The 25,496-nt window shown below is 37.7% G+C and overlaps 1 protein-coding gene across 1 annotated transcript in view; it reads right to left on the bottom strand.

Annotated features, from left to right (window-relative positions):
• Nucleotides 1–11,321: 11,321 nt before the first annotated feature.
• The window catches only part of LOC117719543 (vomeronasal type-2 receptor 116-like), a 29,334-nt gene continuing 15,159 nt past the window's right edge, over nt 11,322–25,496 (bottom strand). Inside the window, exons 2-6 of the mRNA XM_034517670.1 lie at nt 17,823–18,102; nt 16,661–17,449; nt 14,697–14,924; nt 14,325–14,448; nt 11,322–12,241 (exon numbers count right to left, since the gene is read on the bottom strand). Coding sequence (XP_034373561.1) covers nt 11,322–12,241; nt 14,325–14,448; nt 14,697–14,924; nt 16,661–17,449; nt 17,823–18,102 — 2,341 coding nt within the window. The remainder of the gene's footprint in view (nt 12,242–14,324; nt 14,449–14,696; nt 14,925–16,660; nt 17,450–17,822; nt 18,103–25,496) is intronic.

The following is a 25,496-nucleotide window of genomic DNA, read 5'->3' on the forward strand; positions in this document are numbered from 1 at the left end:
AACCCCGTCAGAAATCCAGAATGACTGAGTTAACTATAATTGTGGGAAGCACAAAGCATAGCTTCTAAAACTTAGCCAATTTATAGAGACCTCTGAACACCTGGACACTTCCTCTACTACAAAACATTGGAGCATCTGTTCTTCTGCCTTCTGGCCCAGGATCATCTGACAGACCTTAGTGCTGCAGAATTATTAAGGGCTGATTACTCTGTCTAGGCAGATATAATCAGTTGACTAGTCTGCAAGTGTGTCCTTTTCTGGACAGTAATTTGTCTGTAGAAGGAAAGAGACAATTCTTCTCTAGTGGCTGTCTCACCACAACTGGAGTAACGCAAAGATGCTCAATTTCTTCTTAGAATTCAATATAGGTAGCTGTCAGGAGCAGACAGGTCTCTAATCAAAATGAACATTAATACTGAAATGTTTGTCATGTCAATTCTAAGGATTTCTGATGTTTTGAAAACCAACTATCCATGTAAGGTAATCTGGACTGTTGTCTGTTAACTCCACTTAGCTATTTCTAAGTTAAATATGGAAAACACCCTAACAATAAACTCAAAGCCATGAATTTGCTATAGTCCCTTAACTCACAGGCTGACCATCTCAAATCTGTTAAAAAAGTTAAAAAGGATTGAGTCTAAGCCTTGTATTCCTAAATGTGTTATACTGGTACAATGCCTATGAGAGTAACAATATTCATCTCACTTTTATATCAATAAGAAGCTTGTACCAATGAAAACCTTAAAATTTGTAATCAAAGTAAATTGGTGCCATTTAAGAATTTATATCTTCATCTTGATAATAATTATGCAGATTTCTACTAATAGGTTATGGCTATGCAATAAACCCTAGCTAATTCTCTCTATTCCCACGAAACCACTACTTTTTCCTAGAAAGACAGCCCAACATTTATCACCTTAGTCCCCAAGCCCAGGGAATAGGGGTGCTGACTCTTCACTATCTTCTTCAAGCTGATTATGAATGTTGAGATATTAGAAGATGAGTGCGGGGAAGAGCAAATTGATAAGCCTCTGATGCTGTGTCTTCATTGCATCCAGATGGAATTCCTGGACCTCAGAGGTTTGAGCAGGTCTGCCCAGCTTGCTTGTTGAGTAGATACACCACGGCTGATCATTCTGCAATATACAATTCTCAAAACAAATTTTAGTATCAAGATAGGTTTCTTTTTAAAGAGGGCTGACATTTTATTAAGGATGTTGGTTCTAACCACTTTTCTTTTTTTTCCCCATCTTTTATTGGATATAATATTTACATTTCAAATTTTATTCCCTTACTGCATTCCCCCCACCACCCAGGAACCCCTTATCCCATCCCCCCTCCTTCTGCTTCTATGAGGGTGTTTACCCACCTACCCCCAATCCCCCTCCCCACCTGCAGATTCCCCCCCCCCAACTCAGTGCTCAGCCTTCAAGGTACCGAAGACCTTGTCTCCCACCTATGCCCAACAAGGCCATCCTCCCCTACATATATAGCTGGAGTCATGTGTCTCTCCATATGTGCTCCTAGGCTGGTGGTTTAGACCCTGGGGAGCTCTGACTGGTTGGTATTGTTGCTCTCCTCATGGGGCCACCAACCCTTTAGGCTCTTTCAGTTTATTCTCTAACTTCTCCATTGGGAACCTTTGATCAGATTAATGGTTAGCTGCAAGTATCTGCCTGTGGGTATGTCAGACTCTGGGGGACCTCTAAGGAGACAGCCTTATCAGGCTGCTGTCAGCTTTCCCTTCCTGACATCCATATCAGCGTCTCTTTTTGACTGCACATGGAATGAATACCCAGGTGGAATGGTCTCCGTACAACCTCTCCTTCAGATTCTGTCCCACACTTTGTCTCCATATTTGCTCCCTTGGGTATTTAGTTACTCCTTCTAAGAAAGACCTAGGCATCCTGACTTGTTCTTTCTTCTTCATGAGCTTCATGTCGTCTGGTAGTTGAATTTTTGTTGTTTCAAACTTTTGGGCTAATATCCACTTAACAGTGAGTAAATACCATGTGTGTTCTTTTGTGATTGGGTTACCTCACTCAGAATGATATTTTCTAGTTCCATCCATTTACCTAAGAATTTCTCAAATTCATTATTTTTAATAGCTGAGTAATATTCCATTGTGTAAATGTACCACATTTTTTGTATCCATTCCTCTGTTGAAGGAATCTGGGTTCTTTCCAGCTTCTGGCTATTATAAATAAGGCTGCTATAAACATAGTGGAGCATATGTCTTTGTTATATGTTGGGGCATTTTCTGGGAATATGCCCAGGAGTTGTATAGCTGGGTCCTCAGGTAGTGCTATGTCCAATTTTCTGAGGAACCGCCAGACTGACTTCCAGAGTGGTTATACCAGTTTGCAACCCCACCAACAATGAAGGAGTGTTCCTCTTTCTTCACATCCTCACCAGCATCTACTATCACCTGAATTTTTGATCTTAGCCATTCTGACTGGTGTGAGGTGGTATCTCAGAGTTGTTTTGATTTGCATTCCCCTGATGACTAAGGATGTTGAGCATTTCTTAAGGTGCTTCTCCGCCATTCATGTTTCCTCAGTTGAGAATTCTTTGTTTAGCTCTCTACCCCATTTTTAATGGGGTTATTTTTTTGTTTGGTGTCTAATTTCTTGAGTTCTTTGCATATATTTGATATTAGCCCTCTATCGGATTTATGATTGGTAATGATCTTTTCCCAATCTGTTGGTTGCTGTTTTGTCTTATTGACAGTGTCCTTTGCCTTACAGAAGCTTTGCAATTTGTTGAGGTCCCATTTGTCAATTCTTGATCTTAGAGCATAAGACACTGGTGTTCTGTTCAGGAACTTTTCCCCTGTGCCTAAGTTAAGTAATCAAGGGTCTTCCCCACCTTCTCTTCTATTAGTTTCAGTTTATCTGGTTTATGTGAAGGTCCTTTATCCACTTAGACTTGAGCTTTGTACAAGGGGATACAATGGATTGATTTGCATTCTTCTACATGCTGACCTCCAGTAGATCCAGCACCATTTGTTGAAAATGCTGTTTTTTTCCCACTGAATGGTTTTAGCTCCTTTGTCAAAGATCAAGTGACTATAGGTATGTGGGTTCATTTCTGGATCTTCAATTCTATTTCATTGATCTTCCTGCCTGTCTCTGTACTAATACCATGCAGTTTTTATCACTACTGCTCTGTAGTACAGTTTGAGGTCAGGGATGGTGATTCCCCCAGAAGTTCTTTTATTGTTGAGAATGGTTTTCGATATCCTGGGTTTTTTGTTATTCCAAATGAATTTGTAAATTGCTCTTTCTATCTCTATGAAGAATTTATTTGGAATTTTGATGGGGATTGCATTGAACCTGTAGATTGCTTTTGGCAAGATGGCCATTTTTACTAAGTTAATTCTGCCAATCCAGGAGCATGGGGGATCTTTCCATCTTCTGAGATCATCTTCGATTTCTTTTTTCAGAGACTTGAAGTTCTTGTCATACAGATCTTTCACTTGCTTGGTTAGATTCACTCCAATATGTTTTATATTATTTGTGACTATTGTGAAGGGTGTCATTTCCCTAATTTCTTTCTCAGCCTATTTATCCTTTGAATAGAGGAAGGCTACTGATTTGTTTGAGTTGATTTTATATCCAGTCACGTTGCTAAAGTTGTTTATCAGGTTTAGGAGTTCTCTGGTGGAAGTTTTAGGGTCACTTAAGTATACTATCATATCATCTGCAAATAGTGAAATTTTGACTTCTTCCTTTCCTATCTGTATTCCTTTGACTTCCTTTTGTTGTCTAATTGCTCTAGCTAGGATTTCCAGTACTATATTGAATAGGTAAGGTGAGAGTGGGCAGCCTTGTCTAGTCCCTGATCTTAGTGGGATTGCTTCAAGTTTCTCTCCATTTAGTTTGATGTTGGCTACTGGCTTGCTGTATATTGCTTTTACTATGTTTAGGTATGGGCCTTGAATTCCTGATCTTTCCAAGACTTTTAACATGAAGGGATGTTGAATTTTGTCAAATTGTTTCTCAGCGTCTAGTGAGATGACCATGTGGTTGTTTTCTTTGAGTTTATTTATGTAGTGGATTACATTGATGGATTCCCGAATATTGAACCACCCCTGCATTCCTGGAATAAAGCCTACTTGATCTTGATGGATAATTGTTTTGATGTGTTGTTGGATTCGGTTTGCGAGAATTATATTGAGTATTTTCGCATCAATATTCATAAGAGAGGTTGTTCTGTAGTTCTCTTTCTTTGTTGGGTCTTTTGAGGCTTAGGTATGATCGTAATTGTAGCTTCATAGATCGAATTGGGTAGTGGTCCTTCTGTTTCTATTCGATGTAATAGCTTGAAGAGGATTGGTATTAGGTCTTCCTTGAAGGTCTGATAGAATTCTGCACCGAAACCATCTGGCCCCGGACATTTTTTGGTGGGAAGATTTTTAATGACTGTTTCTATTTCTTTAGGAGTTATTCGACTGTTTAGATGGTTTATCTGCTCCTTGTTTAACTTTGGTACCTGGTATCTATCTAGAAAATTGTCCATTTCATCCAGATTTTTCAAATTTGTTGAGTATAGGCCTTTGTAGTAGGGTCTGATGATTTTTTTAATTTCCTCTGTTTCTGTTGTTATGTCTCCCTTTTCAGTTCTGATTTTATTAATTTGAATACTGTCTCTGCGCCCTTTGCTTGGTCTAGCTAAGGGTTTGTCTATCTTGTTGATTTTCTCAAAGAACCAGCTCCTGGTTTTGTTGACATTTTGTATAGTTCTTTTTGTTTCAACTTGGTTGATTTCAGCCGAGTTTGATTATTTCCTGCCGTCTACTCCTCTTGGGTATATTAGCTTCTTTTTGTTCTAACGCTTTCCGGTTTGCTGTCAAGTTGTTAATGTATGCTCTTTCTAATTTCTTTTTGTGAGATCTTAGAGCTATGATTTTTCCTCTTAGTACTGCTTTCAGTGAGTCCCACAAGTTTTGATATGATGTGTCCTCATTTTCATTTAATTCTAAAAAGTCTTTAATTTCTTTCTTTATTTCTTCCTTGACCAAGTTATCATTGAGTAGAGCATTGTTCAGTTTCCAAGTATGTGGGCTTTCTGTTGTTTTTGTACATGTCAAAGACGAGTCTTAGTCCATGGTGGTCTGATAAGGTACAAGGGGTTATTTCAGTCTTTTTGTATCTGTTGAGGCCTGTTTTGTGACCAATTATTTGGTTTATTTTGGAGAAGGTACCATGAGGTGCTGAGAAGGAGGTATATTCTTTTGTTTTAGGATGAAATGTTCTATAGATGTTAGTTAAGTCCAACTGGTTCATCACTTCTGTTAGTTTCATTGTGTCTCGGTTTAGTTTCTGTTTCCATGATCTGTCCATAGCTGAGAGTGGGGTGTTGAAATCTCCCACTATTATTGTGTGAGGTGCAATGTATGCTTTAAGCTTTAGTAAAGTTTCTTTTATGTATGTGGGTGCCCTTACATTTGGGGCATAGATGTTGAGAATTGCGAGTTCCTCTTGATACATTTTTCCTTTGATGAATATGAAATTCTTTATCTTTTTTGATTACTTCTGGTTGAAAAATGATTATATTTGATATTAGAATCACTACTCCCACTTGTTTCTTGGGACCATTTGCTTGGAAGATTGTTTTCCAACCTTTTACTCTGAGGTACTGTCTGTCTTTTTCACAAAGGTGCGTTTCCTGAATGCAGCAAAATGTTGGATCCTGTTTACGTATCCAGTCTGATAGTCTATGTTTTTTATTGGAGAATTGAGTCCATTGATATTAAGAGATATTAAGGAAAAATGAGTGTTGTTTCCTGTTATTTTTGTTATGCTTGTGGAGTTATGCAGTGGAGATATGTTTGTGTAGCTACCTTCTTTTACGGTTTTGGAAGATTACTTTCTTGCTTTTTCTAGGTTGTACTTTCCCTCCTTGTGTTGGAGTTTTCCACCAATTATCCTTTGAAGCGCTGGATTTGTGTTGAGATACTGTGTAAATTTGGATTTGTCATGGAATATTTTTGTTTCTCCATCAATAATGATTGACAGTTTTTCTGGGTGTAGTAGTCTGGGCTGGCATTTGTGTTCTCGTAGAGTGTGTATGATATAGGTCCAGGATCTTCTGGCTTTTATGGTCTCTGGTGAGAAGTCTGGTGTAATTCTTATAGGTCTGCCTTTATATGTTACTTTGCCTTTTTCCCTTACTGCTTTTAGTATTTTTTTCTTTGTTTTGTACATTTGATGTTTTGACTATTATGTGTCGGGAAGTATTTCTTTTCTGGTCTAAACTATTTGGAGTTCTCTAGTCTTCTTGTATATTTATCGACATCTCTTTCTTTAGGTTAGGGAAGTTTTCCTCTATAATTTTGTTGAGGATATTTACTGGCCCTTTAAGTTGGGAGTCTTCCCCCTCATCTATACCTATTATCCTTAGGTTTGGCCTTCTCATTGTGTCTTGGATTTCTTGTATATTTTGGGTTAGTAGCTTTTTGTATTTTGCATTTTCTTTGACAGTTGTGTCAATGTTTTCCATGGTATCTTCTGCACATGAGATTCTCTCTTCCATCTCTTGTATTCTGTTGGTGATACTTGTGTCTATGACTCCTGATCTTTTTTTTTAGGTTTTCTATCTCCAGGGTAGTCTCCCTTTGTGATTTCTTTATTGTTTCTACTTCCATTTTTAGATCCTGGATGGTTTTGTTTAATTCCTTCTCCCATTTGTTTGTGTTTTCTTGCAATTCCTTAAGGGATTTTTGTGTTTCCTTTTTAAGGGTTTCTATCTGTCTACCAGTGTTCTCCTTAAGTTCTTTGAGATTGTTATTTATGTTTTTCTTGAAGTCCTCCTTCATCATCATGAGAAGTGATTTTAATTCTGAATCCTGCTTTTCTGGTGTGATGGGGTGTTCAGGGCTTGCTATGTTGGGGGAACTGGGTTCTGATGATGCCATGTAACTTTGGTTTCTGTTGCTTACATTCTTGCACTTGCCTTTCGCCATCTTGTTAACTCTAGTGCTGCCTGTACTTGCTGTCTCTGACTGAAGCCTGCCTTTCCAGTTATCTCGCTTGTGTCTGATCTCCTCGGGGTCCAGATGTCTCTGTGATGTTTTCCAGCTGCACTGAGTACAGTGGTACCTCTAGGATGCCTCAGGATATGGTGCCTCCAAGGTATCAGTCCAGCTAGGTGACTGCTGTTCTGGGTGCAGTGTCTCCTCTAGGATATCTCAGGATATGTTGTCTGACACTCTGAGTTCAGTTGTTCCTCTGTGGCTCTGGGTTGAGTGGACCTTCCAGTATGTCTCAGGTGGAATCCGGGGTCCACACAACAGCAGACTGGGCAGAGGTCTAGTCTAGGCCTCAGATCCGGGAGAGGGGCGGAAGGGGAGTGCTAGTCTGGGGGGGGGGGGGGCTTTGGGTATCTGCTGGAATCTGAGCGCTCACAGCACCCAGCTATGGGCTCAGGGCAGTGTGTGGGTCTTCCTACCTAGGCTGGCTATGGGATCCGTGGAGCCTCCAGCATGTCTCGGGCGAAATCCGGGGTCCACACAACAGCAGACCAGGCTATTTCTATTATTCTTAAATTTGGTCCTTTCATTGTGTCCCAAATTTCCTGAACATTTTGTGTTAGGATCTCTTTACAATTGGCATTTTGTTTGACAAATGTATCCATATGTTCTATGGTATCTTCCTCACCTAGGATTTTTCTCTGGATATTCTGTTAGTGATTCTTACATCTGTAGTTCCTCTTCTCTTTCCTAGGTTTTCCATCTCCAGTGTTGGCTCAATTTGTGATTTCTTTATTGTTTCTATTTCCATTGTTAGGTTTTGGATCATTTTGTTCATTTCCTTCACCTGTATGATTGTGATGTCCTGTATTATTTTAAGTGATTTATTTGTTTTCTTTTCAAGGGCTTCTACCTGTTCAACTGTGTTTTCTTTTTTTCTAAAGGAATTATTCATATCCTCTTTAAAGGTCTCCATCATCTTCATGAGATGGGATTTAAGGTAAAAAATTTGCTCTTCAGATGTGTCAGGTTGTCCAGGGCTTGCTGTAGTAAGAGAGCTGAGTTCTGTTGGTGCCATTTTGCACTGGCTTTTGTTGATTATGTTCTTATGCTTGTCTTTACTCTCTCTGGTTGTATCTGGGATTAACTGACCTGGGTGTTCCTGATTGGAGCAGGTCTCTCAGGTGACAGGTAGAAGAACTGTGTGTATAGGGTTAGGGTTAAAGCAGGTATCCAAGGAGTCAGGCAGTGTTGTGTCTCTAGTTAAAGCATGTCTCCAGTGCCCCTGATTAGTGAAGGCCTCCTTTGTGACATGTAGAACTTTGGGAGTCAGCATAGGGGCACATCAATTCAACCTGAGTGCAGATGGAGGTATAAACCCAGAAGGAGATGGGTCTCTGAAAGAAGGAGAACAGAACTCATGTCTGCTTGCCTCTGCCCAGTTCCAGCTGGATTGAGTATTGGAGTGGGGTCTTTCCTTTGTTGTTATAGTAGTCCTTTTGGGAAACAGGCAGGACTATGTTTGAGATAGCAGGCATGTTAGTCTTCCTCAGATGCAGGTGGAGATGTGTACTAGAAGTCTGATGGGGCTCTGGCAGGGCAGGGCAGATTTCACATCTGCTGGGCTCTGTGGGGTCCTGGGTGTTGTGAGTATTGGGGTTGAAGTCTCAACTATGTTCTTGGTTAGAACAGTCCTTCTGGGAGACAGGCAGGTCTGTGACATCTGAGGGAAGGCGTGCTCATCTGCCATGGTTGTAGGTGGAGGTGCCCCATAAATCATAAATCTTTAAATCATTTAAATTCTGTGTCCTGGTATTCATGTAGGTAGCTCTCATTGTAGAAATTTCAACAGAAATGATAGATTTTTGAGAGAACATACTGGCTTTTCCTTTCTCATTAGTTATTCTATACAATCTGGGAGTGCCTTTTTTTTATTAGTTCCAAGTTTAATATGGACAGTATATATTAGGGCAGATGAAAGGATATGTACAAAACTTGAACCGAGAATTAAGATATGATTTATATGTGATGAAATCAGGTAGACAGATAGTACTGTGCTGGTGTGCAGTCTGTCTCCTTATTTAAGACTAGAGTACATGAATAGATCTGTCTGGTTGGTAAGGTTGAGTATTCTGTGGGAGGGGCCTGTAGGTTGGAGGATGTGTATGAAGAGTCCTGGCAGATGTCTATAGATTGGTTTGGCTAGTTTAAAAGAATATCTGGATGGAGATGGCCAGGAAGTCCTTGGAAATCATGATAGATCTTGGAGAAGGGAGTGGGACATCTGGTTAGTGAAGAGGTTGGATGTGGTAAGGAAGTCCTGTGGGTGATGGCAAGAGGACACATTCTTCCAGAGCCTAGAAATTCTTTATGGAACAGGAACAAATGGCCAGAAAATGTCAGAGCACTGGATGTGGGGCCTGAGCTAGATCTGGTGAATTGAGGAAAATTTGTAGATTGGGAGATTCAGGGAGACCCAACGGGTTAGACTCTGGAGAAAGAGGTTGGTTATGGCACAGGCAGGAGTGACTAAATTTAATATGGGTACTTGATTTGAAACTTGCTAGATCTGTTAAAATGGAAGAAGGTGTGGATAGAGAGGCCAGGGAAACTCAAAAGTGTAGATTTTAGATAAGGAATTCATTTATTTTGATTATATTCATCACACCCATTCCTCTCCAATCCATGGCCAACAACCCAATTCCATGTCTTTTCTTTCTTCATTCAAGCAAGCAAGAAAACCAAGAGTCTTGGAAATAGCCTGAGGATTTTTTGTTGCTGTTGTTGTTGTTGTTTGTTTCCATGAGACACTTTTGGCCAACTATACATTGGCACTGGAGGTTTTGCTTGGTGGTTCAAAAATATATCAGCAGACCATTGCTTCCCCTGGTATTTAGTGACTCTATTTATATATCTTTTATATATGTATGTATTTTAAGAAGTTTATACAGTAGTATGTTTCCTCAAATGGCCTTTAGTTTTATATTCTCATAATCTACCTCTCATCCCTCTCATATCCCCACTTCCCCATTTAATCATCTCATTTCAGTCGCCCCTTGCTTCTCCATAACCATATATTATTTTCATTCTTTTTTATATTTGAACTTGTTTTATTTTATTGTTAAGTAACCTAGGCTTTTGGTCATAGCATTTCATCATAGCCATAAAATACCTATCTAGGACAAAGAGTACACCTGGATCTTGACATAAGAGTCATTCACAGCTTCCTGTAAAACAACTACACTGATTTCTGTAGTGTCTATACAAGTTTTCACTCATAGAAGCAAAGGATGAGTGTTCCCCTTACTTCGTATTCTCAACAGCATGAGCTGTATATTGTTGTATTTATCTTGGCATTCTGACTGGTGTTAAGATAAGATCTCAAAGCAGTTTTGATTTGCATTTCCCTGATGACTAGGGGTGTTGAACATTTTTTATGTGCTTCTCAGTCATTTTTATTAGTTTTTATTTACATTGCAAATTATTGTCACATTTCCCTTTCTCCCCTACACCTCCCCCATTCCATTCTCCCTCTCCTTTGCCTCTAAGAGGGTGTTCCCTCACCTATCCACCCAATTCTACCTCAATTCTTTATCATCCCCCCATTCGAGGGCATTGAGCCTTCACATGACCAAGGGCCCTTTCTACCATTGATGCCAGATAATACAATCCTATGTGACATATTTTCTCTCTCTCTCTCTCTCTCTTTCTTTCTTTCTTTCTTTCTTTTTTTAGAATTCTTTGTTTAGATGTGTACCTCATTTTTAAATTGGGAAATTAGGTCATTTGTTTCCTTGATGTCCAGTGTTTTGTAAAGTTTCTTATATATTTGAGATACTAACCTACTATTAGATGTGTAATTGGTTAAAAATGTTTCTCATTCTGTGGGATGACACTTTGCATGAATGATTATATATTTTGCCCAACAGAGACTTTTCAGTTTCATGAGGACCCATTTAATATTTGTCTTAATGCCCATGCTATCAGAGTCCTTTACAGAAAACCCTTTCCTAACCAATGAATTCAAGACTATTCCCCCACTTTTCTTTTGTATCAGACTCAAGACATCTGGTATTATGTTGAGGTCCTTAATATATTTGAAGTTGAGTCTTGTGAATAATGATAAATATGAATATATTTTCATTCTCAATATTAATCTATTTTATGTAACCATAACTTTTTGTTGAAGATACTTTTCCCCCTCTAGTTTTTTTTCTTTTATTTTTCTTATTTTTTTTCAGAGCTGAGGACCAAACCCAGAGCTAATTTCTAACCCCCTAGTTTGTATTTTTGACCTCTTTGTAAAAAAACTTTTCATAGGAGAATAGAATTAAGACATTACTATAATTTAATGGATATATTTAATCTTAGAATGTGTGCCACTGAACTTTTGAGTAAAATTCACCATTGGTCTTAACAAAATTGTGAAGCACTTCGGAAAAAAAATACAAACAAGCAACCCTGCACTGGAAGTCAAGATAGAAAAGATTTCCACAACCACCATTGCCTTTCCCTTGGTGCTATGGTAGACAGGGAGAAATGTAATCCACACACTACAAAACACCAGCATGCTAAATGTCAGGAACTTAGCTTCATTGAATCTATCAGGCAGATTTCTGGCCAGAAAAGCTACAGTGAAACTCCCCAGGGCTAATAAGCCCAAGTAGCCCAGGACACAGTAGAAGGCAATAACTGAACCCTTGTTGCAGACAATGATGATGTGGCCATGTTCAAAGTGTGGATCAGCATCAACAAATGGAGGAGATGTTCCTAGCCAGGTTCCACAGAGAATAAGTTGGATCATGGTACAGATGGGAATGATGTAGTTAGGTGCCCTTGTTACTAACATCTGTCGTATCTTTTTTCTTGGATCAGTGATCTTGAAAGCCATTACAACAGTAATTGTTTTAGCCAGAATAGCAGAAACTGCTACAGTGAAAACAACTGCAAATGTAGTCTGTTGCAGGATGCAGGTAGCCACATGAGGATGGCCAATGAAGAGCAAGGAACAAAGAAAACAAAATATCAGAGAGATGAGCAGAATGTAGCTGAGAAGTCGGTTATTCGCCTTGACAATGGGATTGTCTTGGTGCTTCAAAAAGATACTGAGTATAACAGCTGTGAGAGCAGAGAAGCATAGGGCCAAAGAGGCCAGAGCCATTCCTAAGGGGTCTTCATAAGCCAGGAAGGTCACAAATTTTTTTAGACAGTGACTTTGTTTTATGTTGGCATACTGATCATTTGGACACTTCACACATTGATCCATGTCTAGTACAGGAAAGAAAGTATCATCAGTTTTATTTTATTTCTATTTTTCACATAAAATTTAAATTAATGATTGAAAAGTCTTGGCCAAATGGGCATTATTCATTGGATACACATCTTTCCACAAATCACCTTTTAATAGACATAACTAGTACTATGTAGGAAGGCAAAAACTCTAGGAAGTAATTAGCACCTGATATCACTACTTCTTATAAATTGTTTTTTGTTTAATGTGTCTATGTGAGAATTATAGTAGACTAGAGCACATAATATTTTTACTACTTTTCAAAATTAGGTTTGAGTATTAATCTACTCAAAGGACAAGTCCTTAATTAGAAAACACCACTGCAAGAATGTTTTCCATCTTTTAATGATAAGCAATGACACATAATCCTAGGTTGGTGCAAGAATCTCCTTCTAAACTTACCTTAAAATTTACACTGCAGTGCATTCACTTTTAAAATTTCAATTGAATTGGAAAACCATATCTAATTTAAATTTTGTGATATCAGTCTTTCCATCAGCAACATACAGTATTATTCAGTTATTTTAAGTTCACCTTGTTTTTCTAAACTGTTATCTTAGCATATGGGTAATCTAGTGCTTCTCAATGTTTTATATGTTGCCCAAGACCATTGGAAAACACAGATAATTGTTTGTAAAGAGCTCTTGGTGCAGCTTCAAGGATATTATCAAGAATCTTAACAATGTACTAGGGCAAGGGAGTAGGATCAGATAAGTTTTTGACATTGGGCTAGGACAAAGCTCAAGACTCTTCACGAAGTTGAAGAATGTGTTCTTTGTATCTTGGCTCTTTATGTTCCTGAGTACAATAATCATGGCACCTCTGTTTTTTGCTTTGTTTGTTACTTAACCACTCTGTTTATGCCTGTTTGTTTCTAGACTACTTTGTCTTTGTTCTTGTTCTGACCCTATTCTTTGCATATATGTAGAATGGTATAAAATCAGACTGGAAAAAAATAAACCTGCTTTAGCTTCACCACTGCCTGGAGTCATGTTATAATGTTTAATTGTCTTTCCCTCCCTCAAGACCCTTTGACTGACCAAGCTGGTTTGGTCAGCTATTTACATTATGATTCATAAGTGTAGCAAAAGTACAGTCATGAAATGGCAACAAAAATAATTTTATGGTTAGAGGAGGTGTTACTACAACATTAGGAACTATATTAAAGGGTCACAGTTTTAGAAAGTTTGAGAATAACTGGTTTATTCTTTTGAATTATTTTGTAACCATTTCATTATTACTATATATAATAAAAATGTTATATTTATGGTTTTTGAAATATATGCAAGGAGTAAGTTAAATGAAAAGAATTGCAATGTAATATTATTGTGTTGAACTGACAAAGACAATGCATTTACTTCATTAATTTTGCTTTTATGTTTATGTTATAATATTATATGAATAAACATTTTATTGCAATATTTCAATACAGTATTCATTTCAACTTTTTTTTTTTTTGCATTATCCACTGTTGTATAGCCAAAAATGCTGAATATTCTTTATGGTTGTAGTTTTCATTGTTCGTGTTTTCAAGACAGTGTTTTTCTGTGTAGCTCTGTCTGTAATGGAACTCACTCTGTAGAGAAGATTGGTCTTTAGTTCACAGAGATTGACATGCCTTTGCCTCCTGAAAGTGAGTGCTGGGATTAAAGACACATACCACCACTGCCCAAGTTAATGCTGAACATTCATTCTAATGCATTCTTTTATGTCTGAGAACTACATCCAGCTCTACTTTGTTCCTGTTAAAATTTTATTGAACTGTTTATGCACTTGTCTTGATATTAAAGTTTAGTTTTATTGTTATCTATTTCTACTCACTCCTACAATAATTATGTGTGTCAGTTACTTGATATACTACCAATTATATCACATTCAAAATTTCCCTGAAACTCTTGAGATAAGACAGATATCACCCACCACTTATACAATTTCTACTATCTATGTAAAATTATATACTGCAGCATTATAATGGATTCTTTAGTAACATATCTATATATTGGCTGACAAACTCACCTGTTGCAAAAATGCAACTGACCAGTTGGTAAGGCATATAATTACCTGTCATGTTAGAAACTTCATTCTCTGGACATGGAGTACAATCAAAACAGCATACAGCCTTTCCTTTCTGAAGGGATTTTTGGAATCCTACACTGCAGGGCATACTGCATACTGATGGTAGTGTCTAGCAAAAATTAGATATGTGTTAGTAAAAAAAGTTTGGCCTACTTCACAATAAAAACTGTGATCTGTAGTCATATCACTAAAATTTTTCATTTATTTACAAGTACAACAAATCAAAGAGTAATATTTTATTGTAATTTAAAAATAGTATATAAACATACTGTAATATATGTTTTGCGATATAAAATACAAATAAATAAGTGATATTTATTCATTTATAGTTAAGAATGTTTCTTAAGTCCAAGTCACCTGTCTAATGTCCATGGTCCAATCTATCATGTCTTCAGTTATATATAATTGCTGACCATGCAGAAAATGTTTGGAAAACTTTCCTATTTTCGCATTAAGTCCAAGAGCTGGTAGAAAATTCATGGCATAGAGAATGTCATATTCTGTATCCAGTTTCCCTCTTTGATTAATGTTGAATTGATATCCAGAAGGATTTATAAATTTGTTGTTCTCTAGGAAAGGGGTCATCTGAAATAAATTTATTGTTGTAGTTTAAACTATGCATGCACATTAGGAAAGATAATCTGAAAATCTGAATGTTTCTAATTTCATTTATCTATTCTAAAATGTGACATTATTAGAAGTCCTCAATACAATAAAAGAAAAGAATATACAAATAGAACTAAATATCTTTATGAATTGGAAATATCAATTTCACAATGAAGATAATAGCTTGCAGGATTCACAGTTTATTAATAGTCATGGAGAGTGAGACCTCTTTTTCCTCATCAGTATTATCGGACCATCAGCTAATGAATAGTTTCTTAGTACACAAATGCAGATGCAGAATTACTTAATATATGTTAGTAAAGTGTTCATTATGTCAACCAATGGATTCTTGATCACTTAGAGGACATTTGTTCTTGCTGCTCTATACAAACTTTGTTTCAAATGTTGAAAACATAATAATGGGCATGTGTTGGAAATATACTGGACAAAATTCATCAACTTAAATTCTTTTCTTTTTATAAGTTCTTTGAGAATTTTATTCAGTATAATTTTATCATATAGAGTCCAGTCCCTCAACACCTCTCTCACCTTCCCTTTATCTTGACACACTCAATTTCCTGCTCTTTCTCTCACTCTTAAAAAACACCAAATCCCCCAAAATAAGCCGCTAAAGACACAAATTCCAACTTGTGTTGGCTAGCTCTTGAGAATGGCCCCTGCTCTGAGGTGTAGCTTATATATGCAGTGTCATTTCAATGAAGAAAATTGATTTTCCTTCTAATGGAACACATCAATTGCAAATAGCTTCTTTGGCAAAGGTGAAAATGTGTGTTCACTACTTACTTGTGTTAGGATTCTGTCTGGCTCATCCTTGGGAGGTCTTGTGAATGCTACCATAATTTCTCCAGTTCCATATGTGGTTCTACCCTGTTCTGCTTATAAAATAATGTTTTCTTAAAAATCTTCAATCACTTTGACTCTTGCATTTTTTTCTATCTCCTATTTGACATAGATACATGATCTCAGAGGTGAATGATGTGATAGAGACATCCTAGTTAGAGATAATTTCTTCAAAGTCTCTCACTCTCTGTACTTTGTACAGTTGTAGGTCTCTGTGTTAGTAATTACCTATGCAGGAAGAAGCTTCTCTGATTAGGGTTAAGTGATGCCCTGATGTATAGGTATAGTATCACTTCATTAAGAGTTGTCTTATTGTATGCTCATTTAGCAGAATAGTTGTTTTTTTTCTTGGGCCCATGACATATCCATTCTAGGATTTTTGGCTATACTAAGTGTGTCTGGTAAGGGTACCATCTTATGAAGTGGATCTTACATCCAATGATAAAGTTGGACTTAGGTTGGATAACCCTCTACTATTTGTGGGACAATCTTTTTGGCATACCATTGTCCCACCTTTCAGCACTATGAAGACTAGTCTGTAAGTGCAGAAATTTCAGGTGAGGATCAGATTGATTTCTCCATGCTCTATGCAATTACTATGAGTGTCTTCAGCAACAGGTTCTTACTATCACATTGTGGAGAATAACCAATAGCATTGATTCTAATGTTTCCAGTATGCTTTTGTCTCTTTATGTTAATTCATACCAGTAACCATGTTTATGTTATATGCAGCAAAGGGGTACAGAAATAAATCCACTTGGGAGAAAGTTTTGTAAATTACTTCTATTTATTACCTATGGTAAACTTTGAGTCACATGTTGACACTTCATATCATTCAGTGGGAATACTATTACCTTCCAGGAGTAAAATTCCAGTGCTTTTCCTATATTCTTTTGCCAATGTTCTGTATGTTGAATAAGCATTTCATGAAGTGCATAGGCTACAGCATAGACAGCATTGTATAGGTTGTAACTTGGCTCGCTCATAGACACTTCAAACTGGTGCTTGGATAGCCATTCTATGAGGATTTTAGTTGAACAATTTTTCAGTGTCTTAGAATGAGATGGCAATGAACAGTTAAAATACATCCACCATGACCTAGCAATGGAAGTATCTTTACTGTAGTTGGAAGGCTGCACTGTCTGGATGAAACTTTTAAAACCGGGAATCTCAGAATGACGATGTGAAAAAATGAATATCCCATGAAAGGAGTCTCCTTTACTTGTGTTCCCATCCCACTGTGAGGTGGTGATCCAGAGTCTCTTAATGCCTAAATGGTGCCACAGTCTAAAGTGTACAGTTAGAGTGTCTGGGTCCCCATAAATAATAATAACTTTTGCTGATGACATTACAATCTGGTTATAATACTTTTCAGCTCTTTTCTGGTATAATTGTATATTTTCTATGATCATATTCACAAAGGCTAAACAGACTCTGTGTTTGTGCATCTCTCCTCTCAACTTAGAGAAAAATTGAATGCCTAGTTCATCATCTGAAATGACTAGTCCCACCCAATTCCAGCTAAAATGAACCACCAAAGCCATCATGGCCAGGGCCAGAAATGTGTCTTTCGGAGACATCTGGTATAGATACGGATAGTGTTCACGGTCACTCAGGAGAGGATGAAATGGCCCATAGTAAAGCTAAAGGACAAAAACATAAACAATATGAAGAAATTAGAATGCATAAATTTCAGTATTTCTGAGCATGCCAGTTAAAATCTGGGAGCATGGGGAAGTATAAATTGTTTATATAGTTATTGCAATTCTACCTTTTTGTGATTTTTTTCTCAAAAACTACTTATAAGACTATCTTACATTAAAACATGTCCCATCTCTAGTCTTTTACATTTATTTTTAATAAAGCTGTCATGTACATGCCAGAAAATAAGAGTTTATGCTTTGACCCCTGAATCATAACAGACATAAATCCAGTCTATGCCTTCTAATTTGTCTTGATACTAAGAAAGGTGTCAGGGAAAGGGATAGTTTAATTAAAAACCCCATGTAATCTCACTTGTGGTATTGCAAAGATGTGTAGGAGTGGCCCAAGTACAACAGATGAAAACCACCGTGGTCCTGTAAGTACAGTTAATAATCTCCTTCCATGTTTACAGTTGTAGTTAGGAATAGTTGCATCTCTGTTTGAGAACATGCTAATTACTTTTAGATCTTCCTTTTTGACACAGTTGACCTTAAATGTCAGAGAAATATTTGGTAAAATATAAATGTTCCTGTTTATTTGTTTGATGGCAAACAATAGAGGCAAAATCAAGTGGATGTTCCTGGTTGTCAATCTGAAAACAGAACACAAAGATCACTAGAGTTTAAGTACAACACATGTTAAACTTAGATTACATTAACTACACTGATTATGACTGAATTACATTCACTACACTGATTATGAGTGAATGTTGTTACCCTAACCCATTTCAGTGATGACACAGGTCTGTGGTATCTGAGAATGTGCAATCCGTGGAAGAGTATAAGAATAGTTAAAAGTATTTTTTTGAGGGGGAGAATAGACGTCACTCAAATGGTATTGCTTTGAAAATTCACATAGTTCATTTCTGTTGTCTTTGAACATGGTAAAGAGTCTTTGTGCTGTCCGTGGATTAGAAAGTAGGTGATAGCCAATTCTGAATCTACTCATTGCTTTATCTTGGAATTCAAAGAATTACTGTATGTAGAAAACGAATGAATTACATAAGCTACCTAGATTTAGATGTTTTCACCCTTAGAATCATCCCTAGCAAAGTTTTTTCTTTTTCCTTTTGGTTTTTCGAGACAGGGTTTCTCTGTATAGTCCTGGCCGTCCTGGAACTCACTCTGTAGATCAGGCTGGCCTCGAACTCAGAAATCTGCCTGCCTCTGCCTCCCAAGTGTTGGGATTAAAGGTATGCATCACCACCGCCCGGCCCCTAGCAAAGTTCTTAATTTAGTAAATGAGAAATAGCTCATTACATTTATCTGTATAAACAGCTTTTAGGAGGTTATCGGATTCATAGGCAATGAAACTAACAACATTTTTTTCCTTTTCATTCCATAGAATTCTCTTTTTAATTTTCTGTGGCTGTGCAATTTTGGGTGATAAAAGGCTGAGGATAACAATGACTGTTATTGTATGAGGAATGAGCTCCCTTCACTACACAGGGGCATTTATACATTTTATACTTAAATGAATATCCTTCCAATAATGCACTTTATACTTAAATGAACATCACTATATTAACTCTGAGTTATGTTGTTTTTCAAGTTTTTAGGAACTCTATTTTCCTCCCACCTGTTCTCCCTTTGGTTCAGGTGTTAGTAGGTCAGCTCAGGATCACTCAGTGGTGTCTCCAATCCACTCAGTGTCCTGTACTATTGGAGCTCCTGACCTGTATTGGTGGTTGGGCACTCCAGTCTTTAGTAAGGAACTACTGGAATTATTGCAGAGGGCACCTGCACACTGCCAGCCTTTTCTGGCTGAGCAGTAGTGAACTCAGTAGCTAGCATATTTTAGTCTTTTTGGCTATATCCTTCTCAGGAGTATCCTACTCTTCTTTCTAAATACTCTTAGAGTCTCTGTAGAAATAGAGATCAGGGATATCCTCCCATAGGTGCCCATGGGAGATAGTGCCACAGGTAGAATACTTCCCGGGACCACACCAGGGAATATTTCTCTGTGGCCAGCATATTCTACATTAGTCCTTCTAAGTGAACTCCTGGATATTGCATGGAATGGAGATTTCCATCTAGTACAGAGCAGAGTCTTGTGTTACAAAGAGCAAATATGAGCAGGTTGAAAAAAGACACCTCTGTGAGGGCCTGATGGTGAGCCGTGAGATAGCCATGGCTTCCTGAAAGCTTCTTGGTTTTGATTAATGAAGATCCCATTTGGTGGTACAATGCAGCCAGTAATGGGAGTCGTTCCAGTGGCAGCAAAAATTACAGCAGTGCTCACTGGCCAGTGTTTCTGAAGGAGATGATGCTGACATCAACAGGGTTCTTAATGTCAATGATAGCCAGAGCTGCAAACAATAATAACTTCCATGTTTTCTTCAGATTTATGCTGTAGATCACATTTTCTTCTGTCAGGAGCCATAATGGGACAAGCTAATAATGAGCAGATGATCATCCTGAAATGCTTGCCTCAGATTATTATATAATCTGCGACGAGTGTGCCCCATTAGCAAGGCTGTGTGGATGTGATTTTAGGAGATTCCTCCTATTAATATGCTTTTCCCATTATTATTATTATTAGACATATGCAACTATCACTGAGCTATAGCACACCCCTTTGTAGCAGATCTCTGCAGATCCACAAAGATGTACTGTCTTTTAGTGACACTATATAGGCAAATAGATGACTTCTTAAGTCTTAATGATGATCTTATAAGAATTCCTAAAATTATATCAATGATTACTAACCTCTTTTATATCAGGACTGCTATTAAGTCCCTCAGGCATAGTCAAAACTGCAAAGAGAACTCTGCCAGTCTTTTGAGTGTTATCAGTTAATTGCCCTGAGAAAGATAGTAACAAGACCTTCTCCTGCTCAGAGCACATTCCAAGAGGTCATAAAACAATTAACCTAGGTCACTATAGGGAATCCATGTTTTATTATAGGTACCAGGACAGAAGAGAAAATATTGCCTGGGTCTATCTATACAAAACTTCACTAATTTCTTAAGTTATAGTTCCAAACTTTCTGTGAACCTGTGGAGCTAGACAGGTGATGAATGTCTAGCTAGATAATTACTCCTAATGGGTATTCATGTAAAAATTCTGTGTTGTAAACTTTTATTTCAATTTATGATTTGAATTTTGGTGTGAAATTGTGATGAACTTTGTAACATGTGATCATGTACTCTGAATGGTGTATAAATACTGAAGACAAAGACAAAGGAGTTATAAAGAATAGTTAGTTAGTGAGTTAGAATAGAATAGTTAGTTAGAATAGTGAGTTAGTCAGTGTGTGAGTGAGCGAATCCATTAGTTAGTTAAGAGCCTGTCCTTTCCTTTCCCCCTGCCTAGAATTTTTTTCCCTTAGAATTTTTACTTTGTTAAAATCTTTTCTTCTTCCCCACTCAGGACTTTTTCACTCAGATAGCTTCATAGGATATTTTTTACACTTAATAAACTCTATAGCAACTTTTAAAGTGTCTTTTCTTCCTGCAACCCAGCTGTAAGTTAGAGCCCAGCAGTTCCTGCTGAGATAGAACAAAAGCTACATTGCCCAATCCTCTGCTGTTAGGCTACAGGTGTTAATCACCCTAGCCTGCAGTCTCTTACCCTCAGAAGAAGTTTTTATGGATAGCACAAAGCTATTTATTTAACCCCTTGCTGGTCTTAGGGCTGGGATACAAGTGCCAGTTTCTGGCCACAGGATCTCTGAGTGCAGATCAGCTACAGTAGCATAGGGGCTTCCTCAAGAAGAACCAGTGGGAGGAGGAGAAGAAAGAAGAAGCAGCTGCATTTCTCTCCTTTTCACACCCAAGCAGGGGCTGCCCCCACCCCCGCATTCTTCTGTAGATGTGTTGCTTCATCAAGGTTGGTATCATCAGAGTAGGTTCTTTTAGTAAGGAATTTGAGGACATCCTCCTCTTTCATTTGCAGGCCATCAAGGACTCTGGACACTGTATGACTTTATAAGTTACTATGAAAATCAAGAACAAGGGCATTTAGACCCACACATGGACAGTGTGGAAAGACTATCTTGGTTGTTTTGTATTTTGTACAATTTTTTTCTTTCTATAATACCTTGATTTTTATTTCCATATTTTTATTTAATATATTTTAACAGTATATGTTGACATATACTTTTAAATGACTTTTAAAGGTATTCCTTTTAACTCCGTGGTCTCGTTATGGTAGCTCTTGTTGAATGTTTTTTTTTTTTTTTTTTTTTTTTTGTTCTTGTTTTTTGTGTGTGTGTGTGTGTGTGTTTGTGTGTGTATGTGTGTATAGACCAAGCTACCACCAAAATTACAGAGATACATCTACTTCTATCATCCAAGTTTTAGAATTAGAGGTAAGTATACACATGCTTGTCAAATTTGACAATTTTTTCAAACAACAATTTGAATTATTTCAATATTTTTACTTGTGAATGCTTATATTTTTGTATAGCATATTCTGTGTTGTGTTATGACTATAATACATATCAAATACACTAGATCCAAACTGTTGTTATGTATCTGCTATTATATTAGATGAAAATGTATGTACTTTTTAATTTGTTTTCCTTGCTTAAATAATTTTCTAGTGTTTTATTACTTTATTCCTTAAAATTTCTCTTACATTCTTAAAGACCTTTTGCCTTGTCTTATATTTTCTTGCCATTCTGAGATGGGCTGTTTTTATACTCAGTTGTTGAGTGCGCTAAGTAAACTATTTTAAAATTGAAGTATTTGGTTGTTGATGTCTCTTAACTTCTTTGTGTATTTTGGAAATTAGCCTCATGTCATGTGTGGAGTTGGTGAAAATCTTTTCTCATTCTGCAGGCTACAATTTTGTACTATTAATGTTTTCTTTTGCCTTACAGAAGGTTTTCGGTTTCATAAAGTCCCATTTATCAATTTTCAGTCTTAGTGCTTGTTCTGTTGATGTTCTTCTGTCCAGGAAGTTGTTTCCTGTGGCATTTGCCTTTAAAGCTGTTCTCCACTTTCTCTCCTATCAGGTTCATTGTATCTGGTTTCTTGTTGAGGTCTTTGATCCAGTTGGACTTGAGTTTTGTGCAGGATGATAGATGTCATTTTATTTGCATTCTTCTACATGCCAACATCCAGTTAGATAGGCACCATTTACATGTGACTTGTGTTTTTTCTCTTGCAGCTTTCAATAAAGTTTTTTGTCTTGTATACTTAATGTTTTAACTCTTTCACATGCCACAGGGATTTTCTTTTCTAGTCTTGTGTATTTAGTGTTCTGTATAAGTCTTATTTCTGCATGTCTGTGTCTTTCCTTAGTTTGGGGAAGTTTTTCTTGTGGAATATCTGGTTTAATTTATTAACTTAGCATGCTTCTTCCTCATTTTTACATGAATTTGAAAATTTGGTGTTTTTCATTGTGTTCTTTTTAATTTTTTTTTTTTTTTTTTTTTTTTACAAATTTTTATATTTCCTGCTTATATAAGCTAGATCCTCTATTTTATCTTCAAAACAATTTGATCTTCTGTCTAATGCACTCTACAAACAGAAAAAACTCAGATTGCTAGCCATCCTGCCAGATACTATCTAGAGGAAAAGAGACAATGGTGCACACAAGAAGGGAAAACTATACTCCCCAGAAAGCAAAGGATTTACCAGGTTAAACACACAGATGGACTCTTAAGATATGAGTGCAACCAAGCAGCCAAGAGATTTAAAACATATAATAGATCTCAGGTTTTGGGCCAGAGAAATGATAAGACAGTGCAAGATATGGAAGCAAGTAAAGGCTTATGAGACTTAGAGTGAATAAGAAAATACCTAGAAGGGAACAGCCTAGAATAGAAGTTTTCCTGAGGTTTTCAAGTGTCTGAGATAATTAGATCAGATAATAGCCTTGCCTTTGTTTCTAAGATAAGTCAGGAATTGTCAGAAATATTAGAGACTAATTAGACGCCCCACTGTTTATACTATCTCCAAAGTTAAGGACAGGTAGAAAAAATAAACAGGACCCTAAAACTAATTGTTCTCCGGAACTGGTGCTGGCTGGAGATTGTCCCTTGTCCTTGTTCTACACCCAGAATGTCCCTCTTGTGTGAGAAATGATTTTTTCAGGATACTAAGAGATTGTTCCTGGAGCTGTTGACCATCCAACCTTTTTGAAGTTCACCATCACCACCTGTGCATGATGCCAACTGAAGAACATCCAGAACAACCCCCTGCTGTTTAGCTCAAGGTCTTCTGCTATTCTACAAGGCCAAAGAACAGCAGGCCTTGACTCCTGAGACCACCCTAGAGGCACAGGGATAATGCTGCCTTGGAGGGTGGGGCTTAGTGTGTATACACCCAAGGTTAAATGACAAGTTGTGATTCCAAGATTGAAATCGAAATGTGAATTCAGAGATATATAAATTTGTTCCATTTACAATTTCTCTTTATTATATATGTGATTATCTATCTATCTATCTATCTATCTATATATATATAGACAACTATGTGCCACAAAATATATAAAAGTTAGAAAAGTCATTGACTTCCCTCTCAGAGGTTATTCTGCAGAACAGAAAGAGATTAGACTTGCTGTTTCCCAAAGAAAGAGGTTTATGTGCTGTTCTAAGCTATATAAAACTCAGAAAAAGGTTAGACCAGAGACAGAAAGATAGAGAGGCGCAACAAAGTTGGTTCAATAAGTTCCCTTGGTTGACAACCCTACTTTCTGCAGTGGCCAGTCCTGTGATAATAATTTTTCTGTTATTGGTCTTAGGCCCATGTGTGATAAATAAATTGCTAACTTTTGTTAAGACTAGACTAGATGCCATTCATCTAATGGTGTTAAGACATGAATATGAAATTGTAAGAGATAAAAGAGAAGATATTGATCCCTAATTCTAAGATTAGAATTATTTCAAACAAAAGGACTAGGGAATGTGAAAATAAAATTTGAAAGCAGCATTGAAACAATAACAAAAATTTATGGTCAGCAAAGACTACCAATAATTTATTAAATATAGTCATAATAAAATATTAAGTCCCTGCAGGGACAGGGTGACCAAAAATAAAGGCATGCAAGGGCGTGCCCAGACAAGTCCAAACAAGCCCAAGTGAGTAATGGGCTATCTGGTGTTTACTTCTCTCTCCCTCCCGTTCTGGGAGGTCCAAGGTTTCATGGTCAAAAGTAACTAGTCATCTGGCCAGCTCAAATGATTGATGTTTAAAATATCCAATCATATGTAACCGTGCCAAATTTTCCCGCTCTCCCCAACCCCTACCCATAAATATCCTGAGCTTCCTGCTAGGGGTTGGATCCTCTATCTCCTGCGTGAGATATGTTCTGACCCAAGGGCCCTCGCCATTAAACTACCTTTTGTTATTACATCAAGAAGGTCTCTCGTGTGTTCTTGGGTGCGTGCAGGTCTGGACTTGGGTGAGGGTCCCCTTTGGGGGTCTTTCATTTTGGTTCCCTGACCTGGAAATGCACGACCACCCTAGACCCACGAAGACCCCTTGGATGTAGGTCTGTGTGAGTGGTGTGTCTGAGTCTCTGTCACTGTCCTTGTCTCTGTATTTTGGTTTCTGCTGCTGTCTTTGTTTCTGTGTTTTGATATTGGTTTCTTTGGTGAGGGGAATCTTCCTCATCAGAGACTGAGTGCAGCTGTCATTGTGGACCATGAGGGCCCAATGACTGTGGACGGACAGACGTGTTGAGACCCACAGGCTGTAGCCCGGGAAGGACGCTTCACAGGTGGTTAGGGAGTCAGAGTGGTCTGGCTGCCCTTGGGGAAAGGCAGTATCCTTCCCCATCTGGGTTAGTGAGTCAAAGAGGTCTGACTGCCCTGTTTTGGAACAAAGGAGACGGAGTGCTCCTGCTAGGGGGAAGATGTGGAATCCTTCCCCACCAGAGGTCGCATTTGGCTGGTTCTATGGGACCAAATGCGGGCAAGTGTGTCTGACTGTGTTAGTTCTGTGTGTTTGTGTTTTATGTACAGTCTTTCTGAGACCCCTCCCTGCATGGCAGAGCACCTGAGCCGGGCTCTGCAGCCACTTGTTGCCCTTGCCCC

The sequence above is a fragment of the Arvicanthis niloticus genome, chromosome 1, assembly GCF_011762505.2.
Source record: "Arvicanthis niloticus isolate mArvNil1 chromosome 1, mArvNil1.pat.X, whole genome shotgun sequence".
NCBI lineage: Eukaryota > Metazoa > Chordata > Mammalia > Rodentia > Muridae > Arvicanthis > Arvicanthis niloticus.